Source organism: Suricata suricatta, chromosome 2, assembly GCF_006229205.1.
Source record: "Suricata suricatta isolate VVHF042 chromosome 2, meerkat_22Aug2017_6uvM2_HiC, whole genome shotgun sequence".
Taxonomy (NCBI): Eukaryota; Metazoa; Chordata; class Mammalia; order Carnivora; family Herpestidae; genus Suricata; species Suricata suricatta.
In genome coordinates this window covers 151,629,012-151,655,864 of record NC_043701.1, presented here as the reverse complement: position 1 = coordinate 151,655,864, position 26,853 = coordinate 151,629,012, and the positions used below count along the sequence as shown (strand labels likewise).

Sequence of the window (26,853 nt, the reverse complement as noted above, 5' to 3'; positions counted from 1 at the left end):
CAAGAACATCATGAAGGTAAGAACCAGCAGCGGAAGAGGCCAAGGGTGGTTTTACATGCACTTTTTTCTCTCCTTCCCTCTCCTTCCCCAATTTTATAGCAATTTCTTTTAGAAAAAACTCTGACTTGATGAATATAATGAAAGAAAGGCTTACAACAAGAACAGATTGACTAAAAGCCAACCTCTTAGTATGTCTTACTTAATAGGCCTCAAAATAACCACTTTTTGAGTAAGACTGAAAAATAATAAGCCATGTATGTCAAGTAAAGCAGCAAAGTATGTACTTTTAAATAAAGAAGAAACATTTTTAAAGAGTCTTGAAATATTGAGAACATCTTTAAAAAATATTTTTAATGTTTTTTTTGAGAAGGGAGTGGGAAGAGGCAGTGAAAGAGGGAAACACAGAATCCAAGGCAGCTCCGGGCTCCGGGCCGTCAGCGCAGAGCCCGACCTCACAGACCAACGTCAGACGCCCAACAGACTGGGCCACCCGAGTGCCCCAAATACTGAAGCATCTTACTCAATGATACCTGCTGTTTTATCACTTAGTACAAATGATAAATTAACCAGTCTCTGTTTTTCTCTTGAAGTATATCGAAACTCATTAAGCTAGTGGTCTTTTTTACTGCTTCACTAGGTTTTGTTATTTTAATGGCTTGAATATAAAATTTTTTTATAGACTACTGATTCCTAACTCCGAATGAAAACAGAAAAGCACACAAAGCTCTCATTTCCGTTGTGGCTGACGGACTAGCAGGCAGGGAGTGCCGACAAGGACTGGGGATTCTTTTCAGCCCTCACACTTGGCTTTCTTGCAAGCTGGAAGAGAATCATCATCTGCTTCTGAGGGCCGAGGTTTCTTCACTGTGGAAATAATTCCAAAAGCAGTTTTTCTAGTTTCTGTAAAACAAACAAGGAAACCATAGTGCTTAGAGTTAAGACCTGAGTGAAAAAGAGGTGGCTGAACAAGTTTCACCATGTTACTTTGACTTAACAGTATTTGTAAATGATAAAACCAGAACGAACAGCTATGGATTCTGATGCCATTGACTGTTACTACCTTCCCCTCCCCAGTGTAGACAAACATCAGTATATTATTTACATCTAATTCATTTTGAAAAGGTTACTCAAGGGTTAAACTGCAGTGCTGGTTCTTTTTCATGGTGTGCCCCTGGCATCTTATGTAGTCAGGACCCAAGTCACAGAACTTGGCGTAGCAGATGCTTATGTATAATAGAAAAGTGAATCAAGACTGCTGAGGTCAACGGTCAACTGTTGTCGTTCCTGTGGTGATTATGTGCACTCACGTCATCTTACAGCATGTACCATATCTGGTTTAGCTTCTAGAAAAGCCTAACTTTATATAGTCCTCTGTTGAATAGTTGAGTTTTTTAAAGTCAAAGGCAGAACTTCATATTTTTCCCATTATATGTTCTTACTAGTCTCCCTTTCTTGTTTTATTTATTTTGAACCACCAATTGTTATCCAAAATCTCAGGGATTCCTTATGTTCATTTAAAGCAGACAAAAATAGGGGTCCCTGGGTGGCTTAGTCTATTAAGCATCTGGCTTCGGCTCAGGTCATAATCTCACGGTTTGTGGGTTCAAACCCCACATTGGGCTCTGAGCTAGCTCAGAGCCTGGAGCCTGCTTCAGATTCTGTACCTCCCTCTCTCTTTGACCCTCCCCTACTTGCACTGTTACTGTCTCTCAAAAATAAATAAAAAACATAAAAATAATTAAAACAGATAAAAATAATGGCAGAACAACCAAAGCATGAACCAGCTGTTCCCTAATTTCAAGAAAATCTTGACGAAGTACTAATTAATTTGGCCAATCCGAGCTTATGTGATGAAGTCTAAGCTATATAACAAACTCAAACTAAAATTGTTGAAAACAGAAGGAAAATAATCTAATTCATGGTAAGTCAATAAAGGAACTAGTTCTCCCAAGCGGAAATCAGATCATTAAGATCTAGACACAACACAGGCCTCAATAACTCACCTTTTCATATGCCACACAAGCTCATCTACATGTAGCAACCTATTTCTGAAGTTTAAAATTCATCTGGGTCAAATCAAGTAAACTGTCTCGTGACCACTACCACTAGTGCTAAAAATCATGGAATGAAGATAGGACAGGAGATCCAAAGCGTACATTTTTTTTCTTTTAATAGAACCTCATTTTCATTTTCCAAAGTCTCGGGATATCAAATACTTGTGGTTTAATTTTGATCATCTGACGAATAGGAAGTTCGGTGGCTTCAAGTAACGGCATTAAAGTGAGAAGGGAGATAGACATAAATGAAACCTGAGTAAAGAGCATAGTGTGCACAAAGGTGAGCATGGACGCAAAAAGTGAGAAAAAGAATCACGAGTTGTAATACAGGTGAAAAATGACTCTTTTGAGTTTGTTAGTTGGGTTTTTAAATGTACCTGCTGTTTTGCGTTAATAAATGGCTTAACATCAATTTTTCATGTTTCAGTTCTCAAAAACGGTGATTCTCGGCAGGGGAAGCCTCCCCTCTGGAGAGGAGGCGGGGGAGGAAGGGAGACTAGAAGCCTATGGAAATGCAGAAGTGAGGACACACATCCAGAGCTTGAAAGACACATTCGGTTCTCATTTTCGGAACGCAGGCTTCACTCATTCCAAGGACTCCACAGAGTAAAGCCCGAGTGAAGAGCAAAAAGCGTTGACGGGTACGGTCAATGCGGGCTGAGCGACGGGGACCCTGAAGGAGCTCTGCAGAGCAGGATGGGAAAGGAAATGGGGCGCTGCTGTCTGAGAACAAAGGCTGCTCCGAACAGGCCCGTCGGGCGTGTTTCTCGAAGAACCGGCTCACCTCCGTGGAGAAGAGCCGCTCGGCAGTTGGTGGACACGGCGGCCCTGGCATCGCTCTCGGTCAGCCCGAACAGCAACCCTCTGGCGGGACCGTTAAAGCTTCCAACCCAGCGTCCGCCGAAGACGGGCGACGAGCGCGACCAGAACTACAAGGCCAGCCCGGCCGGCTCACGCGCAGACTCTCAGACAGCAGCTCTTGCCTGAACGGGGCAGGCAGCTGCGAGGACACCCGCTCTCAGCTCTAAGAGTCCCTCGTTCCCCTTTTTCTATTTCACCCCGGACCCAGAATACCCCAGGGTGAAGGATGAAGCGCTCTACAGCCTGATGTAACTTGTTAGTGAAGCTACTAATTGGTAACCTTCCAGTAAAAGGTTAAAAAAATCTCATTAAACCATAATAGCACATCAAATGCCAATTTTGATTCCAATTTTCCTAAAAGAACACGTCAATAACTTCTAATTCAGAAAAGGATACAAGTTCGCCACATCGTACGGGCCTCTTATTTCTAAAGGCTAAAATAAAATGAACAAAAAATAGGAGAGAAGTTATTCATAACATTTCAATGATTTCATCTGCAGTAAATTAACAGGATGCTTAAGTATCCAAAAATAAAAAAATCAACTGCATAAATTTCAGTTCTTATAATTTTGATGGTTAAGTTGCTAAAAGTTTCTAAGAGAAACTTGAAAGCATTTTAGAACAGCATAAAGACAAAATTTCATAAAAACAAAAACTGCAGCCCAAAAGGAATGGGCATACATTTTACTCTTCAGCAATTACAAGGAGCAAATGCAGTTCAAAATGAAAAGATGCATTGCATGACTATTTTAAATTTCCCTCCAGGAGCTTTTCAAAGTTTTTTAACTTGAAAAGTGAAAACAAAGCAGACTTACCCTTTCCGCAGCACTGGATATAATTACATTCTACAAAACAGAAAGTGGTCAATATTATTAATTTTATATACATGGGGGAAAAAATGAAGTCCTCTAATACAAATAACCAGTAATCACTTTATAGCATTTTAAGGCTCTACAAATAACAACCTCTTTTAAAGATAAGGTAAAGAATCAGAGTCAAAGGATGAAAGACCTTACGATTAACAGCAGCCTATATATAACAAGAAATAGAATCAGGTTTCCCACCAGACCTTAGAAAAGATTAATTCGTTTAAAAAACTAGTTGAAAAGGTCATATAATCTTAATTCAATTCACTGATGACAAACAATTGGAATCTAGATCATTCTTCTCACAGGAGGTAAACTGCAAATTCCTTCTTGGAAGACACAGGGTTTGAAATCATCTCCCCAGCCCACCTCACATTATTCTTCCTTAGATATTTTTCTTTCCCTTAACATTTGCAGGGCTCAGTGACATGGGAGAATTTGTTTCTGGCCCTCAAGAACTTTCTGCTTTAGGGAAAAGGAATTAAACAATTCTAGTGTATTAATAAAAATTAACTGCTAGGTTTGAAAAACATCCTAAAACTATGGAACCATACCTTTCCTTTGCAGACCTGCATCAAATTGAGGGCATTGGAAATCGTGTACCTTCTCATGGTGGAATCTTTGATGGCAGGGCTGTAGACAAGTTCAAAGCCCACGCCTCGGTCAATTGCCTGCACAGGAAATAAAGAAAATAAACCGTCCAGGATAAAAACACACTGTCCCACTTTATTTTCACTAAGATTCTCCCTCATCTCCCTTCTCAACCCAACTCCCACCTCCTGCATGTTAAGGCCTTGTTTAAAGCCTTAAACCAAGGCAGATTTACGCCCGAATGGCACCATCCACAGGAGAAGGCAGGTACGTGGCTCTGTTTGATCAACAGTTTATCTTGGCTGTGGAAAAGCTGACTTTATATGAACAGGAATCCTGGGGAGGCTACAGACAGCAAAGTCCCAGGGGGTAGCGGATGGGCTATTCCTCCGTGAACTAGTAAAAGGAAAATGGAGATATGCTCCCTATACTTCGGTAAATAAACTATTTGCAAATACAGTAAAACTAAAATAAAGGTAATTTGACCCAAGAATGAAGAGACAAAGAAATGAAGAGCTGAGGAAAAGCTCAAAGGACAGGGGTGGGAAGACCTCTCAGGTAAATCAATTATGACACACGCTGAATGAGGGAAGCAGTGCGGGCCCGGCACTGTGCTGAGTCTCATGCATATATTTAACCCTTATGATCCCTTTATCGGGCCTTGTGGCACAGACTGCTCACTACCCGCAGTAACTGCCCCCCCCACCTGTTTTCTTGGTTCTCCCCTTTTTCTTTATCTACTAACAGAGTCCCTGAGTTCGGGCTGGGCTCATGGATGCCTAACAAAAAAGCTGGGAGAGACCTGGGCGCTCGAGGATTTCGCCCCGCTCACCAGACAGGCTTGGCCTCTGACATGAGAAAAAGAAACTTCTTTCCTACTTAAGGCATTCTCAACAGACAGGCACCCAGAGGTAAGAAAACAGCCTGGAAGGGGTAGAAACAGGATTGAAATCCACCACTCCATTGCTTATCTTTTCTGAGGAGCAAGTCAGTTATCTTCATCTGTTCACGACAGATAACGTGCTACGCCATGTGTGGGAATGGTGAGCCCAAGCTGACACGGTTCCCTCCTTTTCCGAGCTTGTAGTTCAGCAGGGGGACTATCAAACAATTACACAGAAACACAAAACCTCAACTCTGAGAAGTGCGACCAAGGAGAAGTTTCAGCGTGGGTGAGGAAGGAACTGAGAGAGGGGAGGAGTCACGGAGGAGAAAGTGGAGAAAGGCGCATTTTCAGAGGGAGGAGTCACGGAGAGGCTCTCGGGTGGGAGGGAGAATGGAGCACTGGGAGGAGGTTGTGGGCTGGGGAAGACAGAGGGAGGGGTGGTGGGGGTGGATGCTGAGGAGGACGGGAAGGGCCAAGTGTGCAGGTTGTGAGGACTGGAGATGGGACTCACCGTAGCAGTGGGAAGCATCTGAAGGGTGCTAGCATGGACAATGGCAAAGTCACCTGGCTGCAGTGGTCTTCTCAATGAACAAAGAAGGACAGCGGGCACACACCCCACAGTATCGTCCAAGTCTATGCCTGGCAAATGAACTTCTATCACCTAGAGGATGAGTCGGGAGTGGTCTGCTGTGGCTGCGGGACGTCTACTCCTGAGTGCTCACAGGGAACAGAAAAACCTGTCTTCTTCCAGAACCGGCAGCCCACCTTGATTTAATTCAGGTGTACGTGGAAGGCTCCTACATTCTCTCCCTGAACACAGACTGCTTTTCTCCTATCCCCCAACCTTCTCTTCCCTTAACTTTGCCTCCTGCCTTAAAGCTCTGAAATTTTATTTTAGATTTCCTTACATACCTGGTATTTGTTAATATTTACAGGCTGTTTTCCATACTGCAACCTTGCCCTCTCCCCTTTCCTGATAACTTTTTCCCACTTCTAATCCTTGGGCCTGTGTTGGTTATTTCCAGGAATGATGTCTGTTATGACAGTCTTTGTGCCATAGTTAAATGTATACCTCATTTTTCCTGTCTTCTACACTTCTTGAGAGCTGGTGTCATGATACTCGGTAAAACACACAACTGCCTTCTACACAAAAAGTGTTTAATACATCTATATTCTGAGTAAAGAGTAGCATACAGAGGTTATGTGATAATGCTGTCCACTATGGATTATTCAAATTAAAGGAACCAGGGTGAACTTGCCTAATTATTCAGTGGATAAACCAAAACACTTCCTTCAGCCATATTCCCAACTATACCATTGGCTACTTCTCTCACCAGAACTACTAGTTAACCAAAGAAACTGACATTATTTTCCTTCATCCTTCTATTTGCTGAGTTAAAACACAATGCAGTAGAATGAAGAAAGGAGATACAAGATGTGGACAATGCGCACAACTGGGTGACCAGATCATAAAGCATTCCTAACTGTATCTAAAATTTTAGACCCAGAGAGGACTAAAGAAAATCAAAATTAAACACTCCTCTTTTGGGGGGTGGGAGGAAGATAAGTGACAATTATCAGCTTAATTAGTTTCTAAGAAAAAAGTTGACTTTGCTCTTAGTACATTAATCAAGCTTGCTTTTAAATCTCTAAAAGTCTGAGACAGAAATCATAATGTGCTATTGAAGGCTGTGAATATTTCTTTCATAATACTGCTGTATTTTAAATTTTTAGATAGATAAAATACAGACTCATTACCTGGGCCTGTTTCTAAGACCATTCTAATGTAAATTGCCTTATACTCATCAAATGATTGTTCCTAACAGCCTCTTTCATAAAGAATGACATTGCTTGCCTGATTGGCTTTTGTTCATATTTCTGTCCAAGGTTTTGGAATAGGCAGATGATCAAATTTCTTTACTAATGAAAAATAACAGTCATAATGACACTACAAACCAAGGGCAGGTGTGTGATACTTGAATCAAGAAGTACCGGTGCTAAAATTCCAAGAATTAAGCAAAGCTTAAGATGACAGGAAGAAAATAGGCAGTTGATTACTAGGACAATATACGGATTCTCTCTTAATTTCATAAAAATGCTTTATTGAATTCAAAAGGATTCAATGCCCTTTTGGTGTGTCATTAAGACAGATAATTTCATATAATTCACAAACGAAAGTAACATAAGAAAGCAGTACAAAGGGTGCCTGGGTGGCTCAGTCAACTGAGCCTCCAACTTCAGCTCAGGTCATGATCTCATGGTTCGTGAGTTTGAGCCCCACATTGGGCTCTCTGCTGTCAGTGCAGAGTCCACTTCAGAAACTGTCTCCCCTCTCTCAGCCCCTCCCTGCTCACGTTTTTTCTTTCAAAAACAATTAAACATTAAAAAAAAAAAGCAATATAAAGTCTTACTTGTACCTCTGCTCCCATCTGCCCATCTTTACCTCCCATAATTTCTATTAATTTGTGTCTTCTTCCAGAGTGTCTTCATACAGATATGAGCAAATATGAATATGTTCTCTTTCCTCTTACTCAGAAGGTAGCCTACCACATTCTTTTTCTCATTCAAAGGGTTTTCCGTGTCAGCTCATAACTTCCGCACTGTTTTACAGCCGTACGGTATTTCATTGTAGAGGTATGGCATGTAATTAAATAAGCCTCTACTGATAGACTTTGGGTTGTTTCAATATATTTGTAGAATAAACACTAAAGTGAGATTGCTGGGTATTACAGATTGAATTGTGCCCCCCGCCCAATAAAAAGTATGTTGAATCGTAACCCTCCTTAACGCAGAATGTGACCTTACTTGCAAACAGCATTGTCGTAGATGTAATTAGTTAAGATGAGGTCACTGTCGTACGGAGGGCCCTTAATGCAATGACCGGTATCCTTACAAAATGATGACCAGAGGAAGAACACACTGTGAGGACAAAGGCAGAGACTGCAGCAACACAGCTGCAAGCCAAGGACTGCCAGGGATTACCAGCAAGCCACCGGAAGCTAGGGAGAGGGAGAGAAGGATTCCCCTACAGGTTTCAGAGCGAGCATGATCCTGCTGACATCTTGATTTCAGACCCCTAGCCTCCAGAACCGGGAGACAATAAATTTCTGTTTTAAGCCACCTAGTTTGTGGTACTTTGTTGTGGCAGCCCTGGAAACTAATACACAGGGTCAGAACGTAAAACGTTTGGGATTTTGATGGTTACTGCCGAATTACCCACGTCCCAACAGTGATGGTTTCCATTTACACTTTTCGAAGCAACGGATGAGAACGCCTGCTTTCCCTCAACCTTATGACGTAATGTATCATCCAACTTCTGGGTGTGTGCCAGTTAGGGTGATTTTAATGCGAGTTTTTCCTATTATGATGAATTGAAGTATCTTTCATGTTTGAGGGCCATCTGTATTTCCTTTCCTGTGAAATATCTTTTCCGTATTCTTAATCGTTTTAGAAAAGGGATTGTTCACCTGGTTTTCTTAGCTTCTCATTTTCGAGGAGCTCTTTATATATTAGAGAGATTAAGCTTTTGTCTGTGATATAAATGAAAACATTTTCACTGGTCTGTCATTGGTCTTTTAATTTTCTTTCTGGTTTTTATGCCACACAGAAATTTTTGAGACCCGCAGGTTGCCTGGCACTGGAGGAAGCACTGGATTGATGAGGCACTCAACACACTTAGCTTCACAATATGTGCGACGAGAAAGAGAGGGTACAGAGCACTCTCCCCCAATGCCAGTATATGCGGCATGATTCCTGGAAAATTTCACTGCTTCAGACACTATTTACTGGACGCTTCTCAGTGAGGACTAATGGGACTGTGAAGACAGAAATGGATTACAATTAAAGGAAGTGCTGGGAGGAAAACATCACAGAGCAGAACACATACAAGCACCGAAATAACTCCAGAGACTCGAAGTCATTGTAGAATGGCAATAACACTGGGGGAGGGGGGGTATCAAAGGGAGGGTAAAGATATGCACTGCTTAAAAAAATTATTCTCAAAACCTGAATTCCTAAAGATCACATTTTGAAATATGAAATTATTCTGTTAACAAAGAGCTCTGCTGTACAGTAATTTTAAATAGCATTTCCCAGTGGGAAATGATAGTAGATTCAGAATCAGAGCTGAATACAATTCCCAAGTCAACTTTTGAGAGAAGAGCCACAAACTACCTGAGTCTCAATTCCTTATCTGCAGAGTAGAGGTCATCAACATCTACCCACCCCATAGCTACTGGGCCAGAGCAGGTGAGAGACTGCCTAAACCATAAGTAACTAGAAGTTATCTGATGGTCCAAGAAGAGGAGCTGAATTCAATTGTTTTGAAACCCAGCAAGCACGTGGTAGTGTTGTGATTCCCATACAAAAGTTACCTAGACTCCAGAAGAGGTTTGTAGATTTTAGAGGAAATTACATAATTGATATCATGGTGCCCTAAGCACGTGGTGAAGACAACTGAGGGGTTGTGAGCTATAAGTTGTACAAATGGAGGGTTCTGGTGCGCTGCTCTAGCCCCTCCTTCATAAACTCAACCGCCTTCTTCTTCTGACTTTACTGAGGAATAACTGACAAGTACACATACTTAAAGTATACAATGCAATAATACACATATACATTGTGGAATGGTTACCAAGATCCACGTAACTTGTACATCCATCAGCTGACATAGTTAACATAGTCAATTTTTTTTCTTTTTGGTAAGAATGCTTAGGATCTACTCTCAACAACTTGCAGGTGCACAACGCCATTATTATGAACTATAGTCACCCAAGTATATTAGATCCTCAGAACTTACTCTTCTTATAAGAGAAAACATGTACCCTCCAAACTGTCATTCCAAGCTTTTGAGCTGATAATTGTCACATGGCTTAAAGCCTCGAGGTAAAGGACTAATGAATAAAATATCTTAAAGCTCCTGCTTTTCACCACCACAAAAGGGTACAAATCCTACCCAAATTAAAATCTGTGCCCAATAAAGTGATCCTTATAAAGCCAACCTATCAACTCCTTGCGGTGAAAGACAAGTTTACTCCCAAGTCCAAAGAAGTATGCGAGGGGCACGTCTTAAGAATTAACTGCTACCACATGTACACATGCTCCACACAGTCATGGTGAGCGTATTTCCACATTTTGATGTAAATACATGGCTCCCCATCTAGAATAGACATTATTAGATACAAACAATACATACACATCCATACAACTTATTCCCCCCGAACAATAAGCTAGACACCTCTCATCATGTTTCCAGCTTTCGCTTTCAAATGGAAAATTGGTGGTGAATAAATTAATAAGGACTTCTCTGCTTCCTGACCGATTCACACCACAGCCTACTTCTCCACTAGATGAAGACTAAAAATAATCTTGCACAGCCTTTCCTTCCACTCCATCATCTAGTTTTTATTAAACAACATATGTAAAATGTTCACACCAGATTTTTTAAAAAAGCAGACACTATGTTAAATACTGCATATCCCTTTCACTTGTCAAATTTTTACTTTTCAGAATTCTTAAATTGAAATATGTGGGAATTCAGCCAAAAATATCCATCAAACAGTTTTCCTGAATTTACAGACGGAACTGGATGGCAGACTGTCCTAGTGCTGCTGTCCCCAGGGCCACCCTCCTCATGCTGCCCCAGGGCCCCACTTCACTCCTGGCCAGGATGCTGACAACCAGCTCAAGGCGGAGGACAAGCAGGATTTGTCCACGTTCCACAAGCTGCACCTTAGGAATACAGTAGACGTATATGCAATCTGGTGACAAATTCAGCAAGCATCCATTATAGGCAAGATATTAGGGTGATTAAAAAAGGCCTAACCCATAGTTGGTTCCCTCTAGAGGCTCACCATCAGGATTGAACAGTAGAGCACATTCAAAAGAAAACCAACGGAGTGGAGCCTAGGTGGCCCAGTTGGTTGAGTGTTTGACTCTTGATTTCGGCTCAGGTCATGATCTCACAGCTCATGAGTTTGAGCCCCGTGTTGGGGCTCTGTGCTGGCAACGTGGAGTCTGCTTGGGATTCTCTCTCTCCCTCTCTGCCCCTCTCCCACTCGTGCACACATGTGCTCTCTCAAAATAAACTTAAAAAAAAAAAAACAAAACAAAACACTGAAAGCCTTTACCAAAACAGTCACCAAGAAGCTTACCACTGTTACGGGACACGAGGAATTGTGGGCTGTGCACTGCTCTCCGTCCCATGAACCTGGCCTTAGAATCCATCACGTGCTACTCTGTCCTCCCAACCAAGGACACAGTACCATGCGTGGGTTTCCTCAGGCAAAGACCTCTGGAAAATGGCCTTCCTTGTTCATGAAGATGAAGAGTAAGATAAAAAAAAGTTGCAAGCTGAAAAGCAACTGCCAGTGGCTGCACTGCCTAACCCCAGGGGGTGCCATTTACATAGAAACTGGACTGGCGGGTTGCGGGCTGATAAAAAGCCTTGGCAAACTTCTCGAGAGGAACAGTGTGGGAGGCCAACAAGACTGCCATCACCTTGGGGGCTGTATTAGCTCGTGCCTTCTACCACAGGTCGCTGGGGCCTCAGATACCTCACGTGACAAGGTATCGACGCGAGCAGTCCCAACCAACCCTGTGACTAAAGCGCTGCATGGCTTCTCCGCGCTGGCCTGCATTTTACCACGTTTCATGGGCAAGCTGCTAAACAACATAGATCGCCAACTCTAAAATGTGACAATCTGGGGTTTTCTTGTAGTGTCTACTTATTTATTTGTAAGTACCAGTAAGAACATGGGAAGAAAATGATTTGAGCTTCATAAATATTGTTATACATTCAGTAGCACTCTCTATTTATCAAAAAAAAGCCCTGGTTTATAGTTTTCCCTTCACATATATGACTTTAAAATTCTGCATCCTTTTCAAGGTTTTTAGTAGCATATTTTTAGGGGTAGAACATAAGCCAACTTAAATTTTTCCACACGGATTCAATTTTTGCACACCGCGTAGATCAATGTTCTCCTCTCACTGTCGCCCCCTATTCTTGGCATCGAGCCAATTCCCTAGCAGCTGCAACAGCAAAACAAAACTCAAGGAAGCTGTGATTCTACAGAGACAAAAGACTAGGGGTGTTATCGATCTTGAGAAAGTACATAAATTGCTAATTTTTCAAATCTGACAGGACTGGACACATCATCTGGACTGTCTGTCGAACCCTTTTTCTCCTTCAAGAGTAGTTTTGGAGCCGGTGAGACTGGATTGGAAGCTGCTATTCTAAAATCGCGTCCTCACCCTCCCCTAGGGTCCGGCTGCCCACGCAAAGAGCCAGCAGCACGCTGAACCCCCGGCTACTGAGGGGAGAACTACCACCTTTCTGATGAGAGAAGACGGACAAGAAGGTGTGACAAACAGAAGATGAAGGGCGGGGAAGAAGAAGAGAAGCTATGCAGAAAGGTAATGAGAAAACTTCTGTTGCAGGGGAAGGAGCAAAACCTGCCCTGCACACACGGCCACTCTCACAGGTGCTTACGAAAGTAACCCCGGCTTTGTGCGAGCCAGCAGGCTTCGGAGCAGAGTTTCCTTTTGCTTGGACTTTGCCTACTGGGCTTTCCGCGCCCTGCTCCTTCCTGTTTCTACCCGTCCTAGCTCAGTGCTGCCTCAGGAACCCTCGACGTGTTTTCCCCCGACCCCTTCTTTCTCAACTGCCCTGTCCCCTCCATGTTCCACATTCAGGCTCTAAGTGTCTGTCATTACGGCTATCCTTCTAAGAAATATCCTTCATAAACTTTGGTTTCCAAAGCCTTTTAAAAACATCTTAATAATTTACTGGATAGTTTTTAAGCTCTCTCTTTGGTCAGCTTCCAGAAATAAAATCCTCTTTTCTAAACTGCCTTTGCTTTTTCCTTCTAAAGAACATCAGTTCCTTTTCCCTCTTTTCCAGTTTGTTAATGCAAGTGTTTACAGAGTCTCGTATGGAATGGAAAGTATGACACTTACCACATTAATAGGGGGCCTTTTGAAGTAAAATGGTAGTTTCTCTGTTACAGTTATGCAGACTAAATCCACATCTAAATGTGTACAAGCAACCTGTCAAAAAGAGAAAAACAAGTAAAGCTAAAAGAAAAACTGGTTCACATTAAGAAATATGGCCACCCCTGATTTAAAAGAATATAAACCGACATGGGTCACTCCAGAGGCATCATAACAGTTCTGTGTGGAAATATGTCTGTCAGTGATTAGCCATTCCTTCAAGCTTGGTTTGAACGGCATCACTGTACTCCAGCAGAAGCAGTGACATGACCACAGACCATCTCAACAGACAGAGCCTAGAGACCCTCTACCTCAAGGTCTGCTACATAAGAATGGATTGCTAGCAGAGGCTCAGTTTCTGGAAGGCAACTTCAGATTGCTCCAGAAAGAGGCAATGCATTGTTCTGAAATACAAGAAAAAGAAAGAAAAAAAAGCCAAAGGAATACAGGCGTGGTCCATTTATTCCACAGATTTATTTTTGTGCCAGGAACTGCGCCAGCCTGTGGCTCCTATCAGTCTGCAGAGAGGCTGGAAGAACACCAACGTGGCCTCCCAATGGTGTTCCGTTCAAACAGAAACAGTCCACGCAGAGCTGTTACAAATCAAAAGACACTGAATGCCATTTTCAACTTTTAGTTTCCCTTTCCTTTGTTCTAATTTTTGCTCTTACTTACTGATCAATACTCAGCATTTACTTCCACACTTTAGAAATGGCTTACCAAAAACCAAACAAGTAGATAAGGAAAACGGGAAAAATGGGAAATCAGGGAAGCAAAATAAAGCTGGGGAAAAGTTACGAACCCAAGAGTTTAAGGCCAAAACCACTACTGGAAGGTGCAGATCTGGCTCGGACTTTGCCATTACTTGATTTACAGTGACAGACAGAACTGGCTACTTTGTACTGTATTAAAAATAAGCCTTGCTGACAATGCTGGTGCATATGGGCTTGATGAACAAACTCAAACCGCCTGGATGGCTCTGCTGGCAAACCAGCATCAGGGGCGGGGGCGGGGGGAGGGGAAGGATAGGGTAGGGCCGAGGGGTAAAGAGCATGCAGTAATGTCTCCCATATGATTGGCTTGGCCTTCTACCTATGACAGGAATGTCACACCTTGCCTTTTTTCTTCAGAATTCCCACTTGGGTCACTCCTACCCCACTGCAGGGCTTTAGGAAGCAAGCTGTGCTCAGAGGCTGCCTGGCTTGAGACGGTCATAGTAACTTAGCAAGCCTGGGAGGTAATGTCGCTGTGGCAGAAACATTTGGCTCTTGAGGAATCTGCCCTGTCCCAAATGCTACGGCTGTCCGACTCATAAAAGACTCATTGAGAATGTGACAAGAATGGATGAAAAGCTTCGCAGAAAAGATAAAACAAGTGCAGCCTCTGGTCACCATTTTCAAACTTCCGGAATAGCAAAGACCAGAAAGTTCAGTAATCCATTGCGAACAAGGGAATGAATAAACAGGCATTCACGGGGTCTTTAAATTAGTACAGGGTCTTGAAAAGCATTTTAGCAATAGGTAAAATTTTAAAAACACACATCAGCAATTTCACCTGTAGGAATGTACCCTGGAGAGACCCTCTAGAAATACATTCTATAGCCGTACGCCCTACAAATGCTCAAGAATATTCGTGCAAGAACAGTCACTGTAAAACCAATCACAAAGGATGCAACTAAATATCCCTCTACATTACTTAAATAAATTATAGTCCCTGTAAACAGTGGAATGTGCCGAGTCCTTCAAGAGAATGAGGTACATCTCTAATTGATATTATGGAACCATATACACTGTTAGAGGGGGGAAAGCATGATGTTAAGAAGGAAGGAGGGGGCAGAAGGAAGCAGTAGGTACATAACTATTTCTAAATACACAAAAGCTGTTAGTTGTGGTTGCCTCTGAGGGCAAGGGACAGAGACTTTTAGGTAAGAAGTGTACTTTTTAATGCACACCCCTCTGTACTGTTTGAGTTTATTATCGTTATTTTTCATTTAGAAACAGATTCACTTTTTAAGTGTGTTAAACATTCTTCCCCACAATAAAGCTCAATTAGGTTACTTTTTAACTTATGTATCGCTCCTTTTCCCCCTCTTACGTACCAGCAGCTAATTCAAAAATAGCCCTTGTGCTGGTGTAAGTACATGGCTTATAATCAATGTTCAGTTGCTCCCTCTGACACCTCAAATGTAAAATGTCTCAGGTTGAATTCTTTTGTTATTTTTCTATTAATACTAATGTTCAATTGACACATTTTGATAACTATAAAATGAGCATGAATTTCACCTTATAATGAAATACTTTCTAAATCATTAAAACGGATTAAATTATGTTCAGGTAATATTTGCAATTAAGAACCTTATTATAGTGGTTTTGGCAAGTTGCATATGAATTCGTATCAACTGTTCCTCACCTTTACGGCCAACGACTCCCACAAGGATTCAAGGAGTTTACACGTACCCACAGACACATTTACCTTTGATTCTATGAAACAAGGGAAACAGGAGGGTAGGAATTCGGTCTCCCCCAGATCCCCTTTTTGGGTGTCAGGGTAATATACGGTGGTACTTTATGACAAGTAATATGCAAGGGAGAGCCAGACTTACCCAGGGAAAAGAGAGATGTCCATAAACAGTGTCTCTTAACCTAAAGTGTGTGTGTGTGTGTGTGTATGTGTGTGTGTGTGCGTGTGTATACATATACATACACACACACACATATACACACATACGCACATAAATACACATATACGCACATACATACACATATACATCTCTATGTGTATATATATAAACTCCCCTGAAGAATTTATTTAAAAAGGAGACTGCCAGGCCTTCCTCCTAGTAATAAATTCAGTAGGTAGGGCCTAATAGCCTGCATTTTAACAAACACCCCTGTCAATTCTGAAGCGGTGGAGTCGGGCTAAAGCTTGAGAGCACGGCCTCAAACAGCACTGCCTCTCCTCTGTGACGCTCCTCTTTAAAGGGTCAGGCGTGGAGTTTTGGAAGGAAGAAGAAAACAGAACTTCTATTTCCATTTCCTTTTTAATTTATTCTCTTAAAACCTGTTTGGTGTGTATACACTATTTCATAAGTCATACTGATCTAATGGAACATACAAACAACTTCTACCAAAGTAAACATACGCGTGCTGAGGATGGAGGCTCGGGACCGACAGGGAGACGACTTCCGACTACTGTGGAAACCACTGCACCAAATAGCTTGAACTGTCCTCACCTCTCCTCCAGTTATTTTGAATCTCAAGTGGGAATAACTCACAAGTTCCTGAAGCTTCTATATAACGCTGTCTGCCAAATTCCACTGCCATCTCCCATCCCAAGAAGCCTTGGCTAACGGACTCCCCTTACAAACCTTCACCCCTGCCTTATCCCCTGGGGTAACTATGGAGAGGGAGGGTTGATCCACGAGACACCTTCCAGACATTCAGAATGAAAAATCACATTATTTCCCACGGAAACAATGCTATTTAAGTGGTTAGGTTTTAAACTACTAATTGTTAACATATGTGTGTGTTTTTGCTTTTATGACTCATTTTAGAGACCTTAGTTTTAGAATATTACATCTACAAAGACGCTTGTTTAAATTCTAACCAACTTAAAAACCAAACAAATAAAATCACTTGTAGAATACAACCTGTTAAGCAACAAACTGCTTGCATTTGACCCAACTCCAGACCATGATATATACTTGCTTTATGATGAAAAAATGTCTTTTTAAAATTGATTTTCTGTGGAAAACGGGAGGGTGCTAACTTCAACTGTGTCTTAACAATGGGTAAGATCTGGACAGAGAAGAGGAAGATGTTCTAATTTCAAAAACCATCATCACGTCCCTTTTTGAGTCTCTCTGTATAGTCAATTCCAAATACCTTGTGTGTTATTTCCATCTCCCAGAGTGTTTCTGACAGTTCTATCCACCATATAAAGCATGTGTGCATGCCTTTGAAGTCACCCTTTTGAATAATCTGAGAAGAACACGGATGGCTGACCCTTGAACGTGAGGGTTAGGGGAGCCCAGCCCCCACTTCTGACTCTCCAGAAACCTAACCACGAATAGCCTACTAGTGACCAGAAGCCTTACTGGTAACATCAAGAGCCAGTTAACAGGTTCGTATGTTTTATGTATTAGATACACTAGTCTCATAACAAAGTAAGCTAGACCAAAAAAAAAAAAAGTTAAGAAAATCATGAGGAAAATACATTTACAGTACTGCACTATATTTATTGAAAAAACTGCACAAAAGTGGACCGGTACAGTTCAAGTCCATGTTGTTCAAGGATCAACTGTAGTAAGATAAAATGGCTAAATGAAATTTTAATGTACTCTAAAACCCAAAGTCCTGGCTCTACTACATACTACCTGAGATTTAGAGCAAATCACTTAGCCTAAAATCTCAATTTTTCTGTTCTAAAAACTGAGGATAAGAAAATATATCTGTCCAACTTATTTCCAGGATTGTTGTGTTAAAGATAATAAATATACAGAAGTCTTTGGAAGGATATAGAAATGTATGTCTTTTTTCAAGTGTTTTGTTTCTCCAATCACCAGTAAACGGCTATGGAAATGAGAACTGGGTGTGCCCCCGAATCAATTCAACAAAAAAAGAGGTACAGAGCCAACTTCCAGTCTACACTATAACTAAGTTGCTGCTACTTAATAACAAAACTAAGTTGCTATTTAATGAAGCTCCACACACCCACGCTTCCTCCTTAGGGTTTCCACACTGAATGAGAGTCTCCTGTGGAACCTGAAAAAAAAGATACTCCAACCCCGACCTACTTGATCAGAATCCCCAGGAGTGGGAGCTCTGACCTGGCCTGATTTTTAAAAGTTCCACAAGGGCCTCTGGAAACAGAACCACTTGATCCAACTCATCTTCTTCTGAAACGAAATTCTTGAAAATTATTATAATTGAGCATTTTATGAAAGGAGTCACTGAATTTTTTTTTAAAAGGCATCCACAGATATAATTTGTGTTATTTCATTCATTTGTGCTAATTCATTTTGTGTGAATAGGAATAATTAAGAATTGATAGTTGCCTTAAAAACTAAATGCAATCACACATCAGCCTCCCTAGTCAACAGCTCCATCTACTGGATAAACTTAAGGAAAATTTCCTATAATTTAAAGACAGATTTTGCTTAAAAATTAACTATGCTATAAAATTAAAATGTCAAAGACTAGTACATTTTTTCCCCTACAATATCCATTTGGTGAATATAAGTTTGGTAGATGGCTATTTCTTTGAATCCAGATGAAGACACCATTCAGAACTTTCTAAACGTAGCTCTGCATATTACACACAGTAAAACATGTTCCTGATAAAAACATATTACACTTGATGTTTTTTCTTTCCTGTAATCACTTAAAATGCCCAGTGTGAAAAAAATAAAACACTCAATGTACTCGGTCTCAATCTGACAAAATGGCCACACGTTTCATAACCTTCCTTCCTGAAAAGTCACAGAAATGGCAATTTTAAAAGTACAAAGGGAATTAAATTCATAAAGGCTCTCAGAACACGAAGGGGAACAGTAGGAGCAGATGGTTGATTCTGAAGGATTTCGAAGACTAGAGGCTGACTAACAGAGCTGGCATATGGACCACACGTCAGAACATGCAAAGGAGAAAGCGAAAACAGACACGAGCTCTTTAATGCCACAGCAGAACTCTGCACCTTCTTCCCGCACAGGCAGCTGTGAACAGCACTGAGGGCAGAAACTGAAGGGATTTCTGAGGAGGACCAATATTTACCTAAGAGCAGTTTCAAATGGATGAATGAATAAGTGAATGAAGCAGAGAAAAAGAAACAGAAAAAAACCCCAAGGGACCCTTTTTTCAACCTGAGCCCATCAAATATCCAGCAAGATGAATAAGACAAAACAAAAAGCCACATGCCACCTAAGCAGCCTCTTGTGAAATTCCTGAATTCCAAGTATACATGAAAAACTGTAATAAGTTTCCAGATGGAGCGAAACAGGTCACCTGCAAAAGCATAACATCAGACTCCTTATATAAAATAACAAATCCTATTTTCTTTCACTGTTACTTACATGAAAAAGTTTTTCTGTCTTTGGAAAAACTGCAACGATATCATACAGCCGGACCCTTGAAGACGTTGCTCTCTGGCAAGACAAGAAGAACGGTATTGTACAATAACAAAGAGCACACGCACGGAATTCTGACTCGTGGCCCAGCTGCACTTCTGTTTCAATCATGCCATACTTCCTATGTGCCATTTCCACTTTGTTTTGTATGGTGACAGAAAAGACTGCCTAAGCACATGAGACTTTAGATCCCACCAGTCACTCTCCCTCCTGCCACACTGGGCTGCAGACAGAAGAATCAAACTGGACAGCTCTTGCTCCTACGAGGGAGCAGAGCCACCTGCCAGACAGTGAGCCTAGCGTGCAGGGCGCTGGGGATACAACATCATTTCAGGGGTCCCTCTGCTCTCGATGAACTCACCACGTTTTTGTGACACAAGAAATACACACACTAAGCATGACACCATTAGGTTCACAATGAGAATGCTCTTAAATAGAAATTGAGATGCTAGATGTGCAAGAAAACACCTGACAGCCCTAGGACAGAAGGAGAGGAATACTCAGTTAAAGAGCGAAAATCCCCAACTCAAGCTGTGCGTGCAGGTACATGAAAAGGCTGGAAATCTACGCAGCTGACCCCTGAACACGGATTTGCACTGCACGGGGTCCACTTCACATGGATTTTTTTTTTTCAATAAATATACTACAGTCTTACAAAGGTACTTCCTCTTTCTTGTGATTTTTCTTGGTAACATTTTCTTTCCTCTAGCTTACTTTACTGTAAGAATATGGTATGTGATACAAATAATATACAAAAGGGGTGTTAATCAACTGTTAATGTTAGCAGTCAAAAGTCATACCTGGATTTTTAACTGTGTGGGGTAGAGGTCGGGTGTCGGTGCCCCCAACCTCAGTGTTGTTCAAGGGTCAACTGTATATTCAAGCACAGTCTCCGAATGAGGAGATAATATGTGATATTTATTCTTTGCCTGTTTGCACCTTTATAATGTTTATGTCTTAGTTCATAAAAAGAAAAGGCATTCTCAAACTCAGGGGAGGAAAGGGAGGGTTGAAGAGAGGCTGAAGCAGGTGGGAAGGGCTGTGGGCACACCCATGCCAACACAGGGCAGTTCCTGGTCTTAGGAAAGTCCGGCTCTAGGATTCTTTGCCCTCTTCTTGGCCTCTCCCAATTGGAAAGGGGACAAAAAGGGGCGACCAGGATGTTCAAGGTAACAAGGCAAAATGAACGTGTTTGTGACCCATCAAGTCAGCTCCTTTATGCCTACCTGGGCCTGGAGAACCAGAACCCTGCCTTGCAGCTGTATAAAACCCCCAAATGTGGCTTTCCATAATTTCTTTAGCAATGCTAATCATTATGAAGGAGGCCAGCCTTTCCTTGAGGACAAAGGAGTCCATTCCAGCTCATGATAAAACTCACTTTCTCAGGGATCTCGCTCGCTCTCTCCTTCATGAGATCCTTCCCATCCGCAGGCGTGGCCCCTCTCCCGCCTGACTAACCCAGACAGCAGGTTCTCCTCCAGGCTTCCCTGCGCCTCTGCTCCCCGCGGAGTCAGCATCCCACGCCATCTGCACTTCCTCCCTCCCCTACCATTTCCATGGAGATGGTTTTTGCTACAGCAACCAAGTACTTCCCCATCAGTAATTCCAAGACAGGCCTTAGCCCGTCTCCTGCTGCACTGCTGGGGCCCACGGGTGCTGCTGCCCCGTCCCCACCTCCCCTTCTCAATTTCCTCACCGTCTTCCAATTTCTCAGGGTCCCTCCTCAGTCTCCAGTCCTAGCTCCTCCTCCTCTGCTCCACCACCAAATGCTGCAGTTCCTCAGGACTCTGTCCTAGAACTTCGCTTTATTTTTTTTTAATTTGTTTAATGTTTGTTTATTCTTGAGAGAGAGAGCATGAGTGAGAGAGAAGCAGTGAAAGAGAGGGAGACACAGAATGTGAAGCAGGCTCCAGGCTCTGAGCTGTCAGCACAGAGCCCAACGGGGGGCCTGAACTCACAAACCGGCAGATCATGACCTGAACTGAAGCCGGTCACTCAACCGACTGAGCCACCCAGGCGCCCCTGGACTTCTCTTTAGACACATCACACTTGGACCAAAGATTCTCATCCATGGCCATCACCTCATTTGCTCTCTACAGGGTGACCACTTCCAATTCAATATCTTTAATCAGACTACTAGTCTGAGGGTTAACCCCCTTTTTCCAACCGCAGATTTGACCAGCTCCACTGGAATCCTCACAATAATGTCCCAAATATGATGCTCTCACACCTGTTCCTCCTTGTATCTCAGGAAAGGGTACCATCATCTGCCTAGAAGGCTACTTAGGCCATGCCTGGGGAGTCATTATTCTATATCCAATCAACCATCAAATCCTGTTAATCACCCCCCACCCCATCACTCTGTACCCAGTCAGTCATCATATCCTGTCAATCCCTCCCCCTGCCACCCTCTCACCGAGCCTATCAAATCCCCTCAACCCCTCTGATCCATTCCCTATAATGCAAACTCATAATTTCACTCCCTCACTTAAAACTTTTAAGGGCTTCCAACTGCTCCCCCACACGCACCTCCCTAACCTCATCTCAGGTGAACCAGCTCACTACGCTCAGCCCTACATGTACTGTTTCATTTCCCAGAACACATCACGCTCTCCTTGGATCCAGGACCTCCCCATAATCCATCCTGCTGTGGGAATACTCTCTCTTCCGCTCAGCACTACATAACACTTACTGATTCTTGAGGCCCCAGTTGGAATATCAACTTCCTCAGGTTGGCTCCCCCGTTACACACTCCCAGAGCATCCTTTATTTACTGCCTCCATCTTTTTAAAATATCCCTCATGTTTTTAATTATTTGTTTAATGCCTGTCTTGCCAATTAAACTATAAACTTCCTAAGTTCAACAACTGTGTCTATATTATTCACAGAAATATCCCTAGCGCCCACCTTATGTCTGGTTTATGTAAATTCAATGAATAACAGTTGTCCATGGATCCTATAATTATGTGCCATGAGTAGAAGAGATTGTTATGCTCTGTGAGTTCTGAGGACAGGGAGAACAGGCAGGTGTCATGCTGGGGGGCAGGCTATGTCAGAAGTGAGGTGAAAACACTGTCCCAACATTGTTCCACATCAACCAATAAAACTTATGAGGCCAAAAAGAAGAAAAATTAACTTACCAAAACATTGCAATGAGATGGATCCGAAACGATAATTGTCAGTCTAGTTAAAACTTTAATCGGTCTTGATTTTCCCTATAATCAAAAACAGTTTATCAAAAAAAGCTCAAAATGGGGCACCTGGGTGTCTCAGTCAGTTAAGCATCCAACTTCAGCTCAGGTCATGATCTCATAGCTCATGGTTTCAAGCCCTACATTGGGCTCTGTGCTGACAACTCAGAGCCTGGAGCCTGCTTCTGATTCTGTGTCTCCCTCCCTCTCTGACCCTCCCCCGCTCACATCTGTGTCTCCCTCTCAAAAATAAATGAATGTTAAAAAAATTGTTTTAAAAAAAATCTCAAAATACAAATGAATGATTTTCCTCTTTACCAGAGAAAAATGGTCATTAAAAAGGCACCAGCAATAAAGGATAGGGACAATCAGTAAAACCTAGTCTTCCTTCTCAAAGGATTTATCATATATTTAGTGAAATGAAGATGTATATACATTAAATTACACAGTGAGATTCCTTAAAGGTTATAGGACTTCAGTAAAGAAGATCATCAAGAAAGTACTGACTTGATAGTAAGACAATCCTTCATGAAAGGGCTGAGTCTTGATGGAAAAGTAAGACAGGAAGAGGAAGGAGCAAAGCAGGTTAGAGAACCCTACATAAAACCGGGCATGTCTGAATAGGTACTACACTTCTTAAACAACAAAATACCCACCTGTACAATTGGCAAAGTTGTAAAGAGTTCAGACACAGCTACTGGTTTTTCAATTTCCTACAACAAACAATAAACAGTCACCCGAGATTTTACATGTGAATGGAATGAAGCATAATGGAGACCTTACAAGGGGTTTTCAGAAAAGTTAGTTTCTGGCATCCAGAAACACTAAATAAGTTTTTGCTTTTAAAGGAAGGAAGCTGATGAACAGAGAAGCAGCTGAGAACATCAATGGATAAAAGGGATGAAAAATAGTTTTTAGACTGGGATAATTTACATGGTACAGCTGTTGGCCTAAAGAGAAATATACAAATTTACTAGCATGTTTAATAAGGAAGTCAATTAGTAATGAGTCTGAGTCAGTAAAATAAAAAGGACTAAATACTGTGATTGCCATTCAGCCAACAACAATATACTTTTAAAAATTATTGCAAGTTACTTAATTAATTAACTAACATCAACCCAACTTTAAGAATCCTTCCACCACGCCCTTGGTACTTGCATCTCTCTGACCATTAACATATAAAATAAGATAGTGCAACAGGGCTTGCATTTAAGAAATCTGCTCGTCTGTAGCTTCTATATTACCAACAAAAACAAAAACAATTGCAAAAGCTGGTTATTATTAACTTCAGAAAATATTCTTTACCTACCTGTTTCTTTTCCTTAAATTCAACAACATGATTGATGGCAACAACTGAATAGCCCACTGAAAAGAAAAACTGAACATTCTTGTTAAAGGTAACAACCTCTTTCCTGTATACATTGGCACAGCCTGACTCAGATCAAGAGTAGGGGTCAAGAGGGACAGTGGTCTCAGGTATGGGCTCTGGTGTGAGATTGCCTGCTTTCAAATCTAAGCATTACCACTTACAAGTTACCCAACCTTAAGTTTCAGGTTTTTCAACCATCAAATGGTGTTAAGAACAGAACTTCTCCTACCTGGCTGTCATGAGAAACAAGATAATAAGCAGAGATGGTTTAGAGCAGGTGCAGGCTCAGAGGCAGGGCTCTGTTCAACTTCTGTATGACTAAAGTGATAGCTTTTTTTCTCGCTCATTTCTTTGCTTTTTTACCTTTCTACCTCCTGCAGAGGCCCCTTTCCTAGGGAGCAATGGAATGATTACTCCCTCCGGCCACTGCTCACTTCCCCTTTCCAGCTGTCTACCATCAATACATTGGGAACTCCCTGAGGCCAGGGCCTTGCTTTATCAGCCTCAGTGAAGCACTGTTGCCACATTAGGACAACCAAAAATACGTCTAAATCATGACTCCTATCTTCAAGTTATTAAAATACCAACGGGGATGACAGGATACTAATATTAAAAGATAATGCTTATTAATGCCCAAAGGGTGGTTCTCCTTCTCATCAGTTTGTCCAATTTCCTTCCTTCCCCTCTCAAACAGTTATTGAGCACTCATTATTTGACAGGCTCTACAGAAGCTCTTTATTTTTAAACCTCTCTATCCTCATACTTTACAGTAGAAGGAAGGCAGCAGTCCCGGTTAACTCCAATAATTAAAAGTCATATCTCTCAGGGCTTCCGCTTCCCTTGGATTCAAATATGAGTAACATTCTAGCATTCTGGCCATGCTGCTTCCCTCCCAGTCGCCTAGTACGTCCTTCGCCCCCACCCTTGTCTTCACAGCATTCCCTATGCACCTGTTTCCCAAACTGCTGTGATACTGTCCTGAGGCGGGGGTAGGGGGCGAGTGTTACTAAAAGCACAAGTTTAGCGTGTTTATACACTTGGAAGCCCTGGCTTCTGCCATCCATCAGCCATGGGGCTCTATACAGATCTCCCATCCTCTCAGAGCCTCAGTTTCCTCAACGTGCAGGGGAAAAAGACTAGACTAGGTAACAGCTCCAAAGTGCCTTCGAGTTTCCCGCACCCGGGATCAGAGCAACGCCGCGGGGGCATCAGCTTCCAGGGACATCCCAAAGATCCCAAGAGACCTGGACCAGGACGGGCCCCCGGGTCCCTCCCGAATGTGGCCCGATGGTCTGGGGGGCAGCGAGGCTGGGCAGGCACAGCGGCCCGCGCCTGGGAGACTCACGGTGAGCAGCGTTCTCCACCAGCCCGCGGAGCGCCTTCAAGTCGGAACCCGCTCTCAGGTCCAAATCCGCGAACACCGCCATGCTGAAGTCACATGAGCACCGCGCGCCCGTTTGCGCAGCCGCGGAGCCCGCCCCCTCGGGCATTCTGGGAATCGTAGTTGACCTGCGCAGTCCACCGCTCCCCCCTCTTAAGGATTCACTTTAAGGTTATAAAACATTTGCCTCGCTTTCTAGTACCAGCAAAAGTTAGTGTGCGCAAATCAGCAGCCTCACTCCAATCCTTCTTCGCCTTCTTCTGAATGAGAATGTTTGGCTTCCCCCGGAGGAGTTCACAACTCCCACCATTCCTCCTGGAAAATACTGTAGAAAGTGATTTTTTTCGAAACGCATGTTTACAGCATTTATTGAGTTCCTGCCATGAATCAGATCCTTTTGCCAAGAGCTGGAAGCGCTTTTGAAACAGTCATGAGAAACCCTTTTCCCTCCTTCTCCTGAAGTCCGTTCCCTTGTTTAAAATGGATTTACCGGAGGAGGGAGAACTGACCAGAAGACCTCGGAGAAAGCGTCATTTTGCCAATCAGAAGGGGTGGTGCCCAGCACGCTGCCTAGTCTTGTAGTGGACATCTCCAGCCACGAGATGGCAGGGCTCTCTCTAGGACGAGTGGTGAGCTCTAGGAGTGGTTCAGCCAGACATGTTCGACAGGCGAGGTGCAAAATTAAAATGTACCGTCTTTCCATAAGAGTACAAGATGGTGTATATCCCACACGTTTGATGTTTCCAGAGTTTTGGGCCTCGTATATAAATGAACTCTTAAAGACTGGTAAATCAGTGATCAGACAACGTAAAATGTGGATCTGTAGTTTATATCGGTGCTTCTCAAACTGTGCAGAAAGGCCAGTCTCCCCTCCACCCCACCCTGCGGTACCTTACCCCACCTTCCAATTCTTCGCAGACCAGTACGTGGTGCCCGAGAGGAGCTCTGGCCTCATAAAACAAATTTGACAACAACCGAACTGCTCTATCCTCGACGGAATAAGAAGAGACCACTGTTTGAGGGCTTGGATATCCAGACAATACCAAAGTGCTGTAAACGTTTCTAAACATTTTCAATTTCTGCACTTAAAACAAGGCATAATTTATGGACCACACCTTGATTAGTCCTATTTTACATGATTTCTTTCCTGATTTCAGAAGGGGATTTTAAGAGGGATCTGTTCCATGTAGTAGCATGCAATTCTCCTTTTGTTTACATTTTATAAAGAAGAAATATTTCGCTTTTTTCAATACTTGATATTTCCCAGGTAAGAACAGAATTTTTTTTAACGTCTGCAAATAGAACAAGGTCATAAAAATTGTTTTTCATCAGAAAATCTAGTGTTAATGTTGCAAGATAATACAGGCATCTTCACCTATGACCACAAAATCTAGATTGGTCAGAAATATGACGAAGGTGCGGTGAGGGTGAATAAGATTCTTTGATTCCAACGTTAGGCTACAGAGGGCTTCTTTCTTTGAGTCATGGTGCTCTTGTTGTGAACTGTACCATTTGGACTTTTCTCATCTTCACCCTGAGCC

General features: G+C 42.4%; 1 protein-coding gene across 3 annotated transcripts; it reads right to left on the bottom strand.

Moving 5' to 3' along the window:
- Nucleotides 1–520: 520 nt before the first annotated feature.
- On the bottom strand, nt 521–25,380 carry RPP30 (ribonuclease P/MRP subunit p30). 3 transcript variants are annotated; one of them, XM_029932213.1, is made up of 12 exons: nt 25,277–25,380; nt 23,872–23,927; nt 23,219–23,275; nt 22,512–22,586; nt 19,318–19,389; nt 13,215–13,304; nt 5,773–5,922; nt 4,339–4,455; nt 3,734–3,763; nt 3,315–3,352; nt 2,842–2,921; nt 521–900 (listed from the first exon to the last, which is right to left on the bottom strand). In XM_029932213.1, the coding sequence occupies exons 1-12, from the start codon at nt 25,356–25,358 to the stop codon at nt 791–793; spliced, it is 957 nt and encodes a 318-aa protein (XP_029788073.1). In that variant the 5' UTR covers nt 25,359–25,380; the 3' UTR covers nt 521–790. The 3 variants fall into 3 exon arrangements, with proteins under 3 accessions (XP_029788073.1, XP_029788076.1, XP_029788075.1); XM_029932216.1 differs by lacking the exon at nt 5,773–5,922; XM_029932215.1 differs by lacking the exon at nt 19,318–19,389.
- Between the last annotated feature and the right edge of the window lie 1,473 nt (nt 25,381–26,853).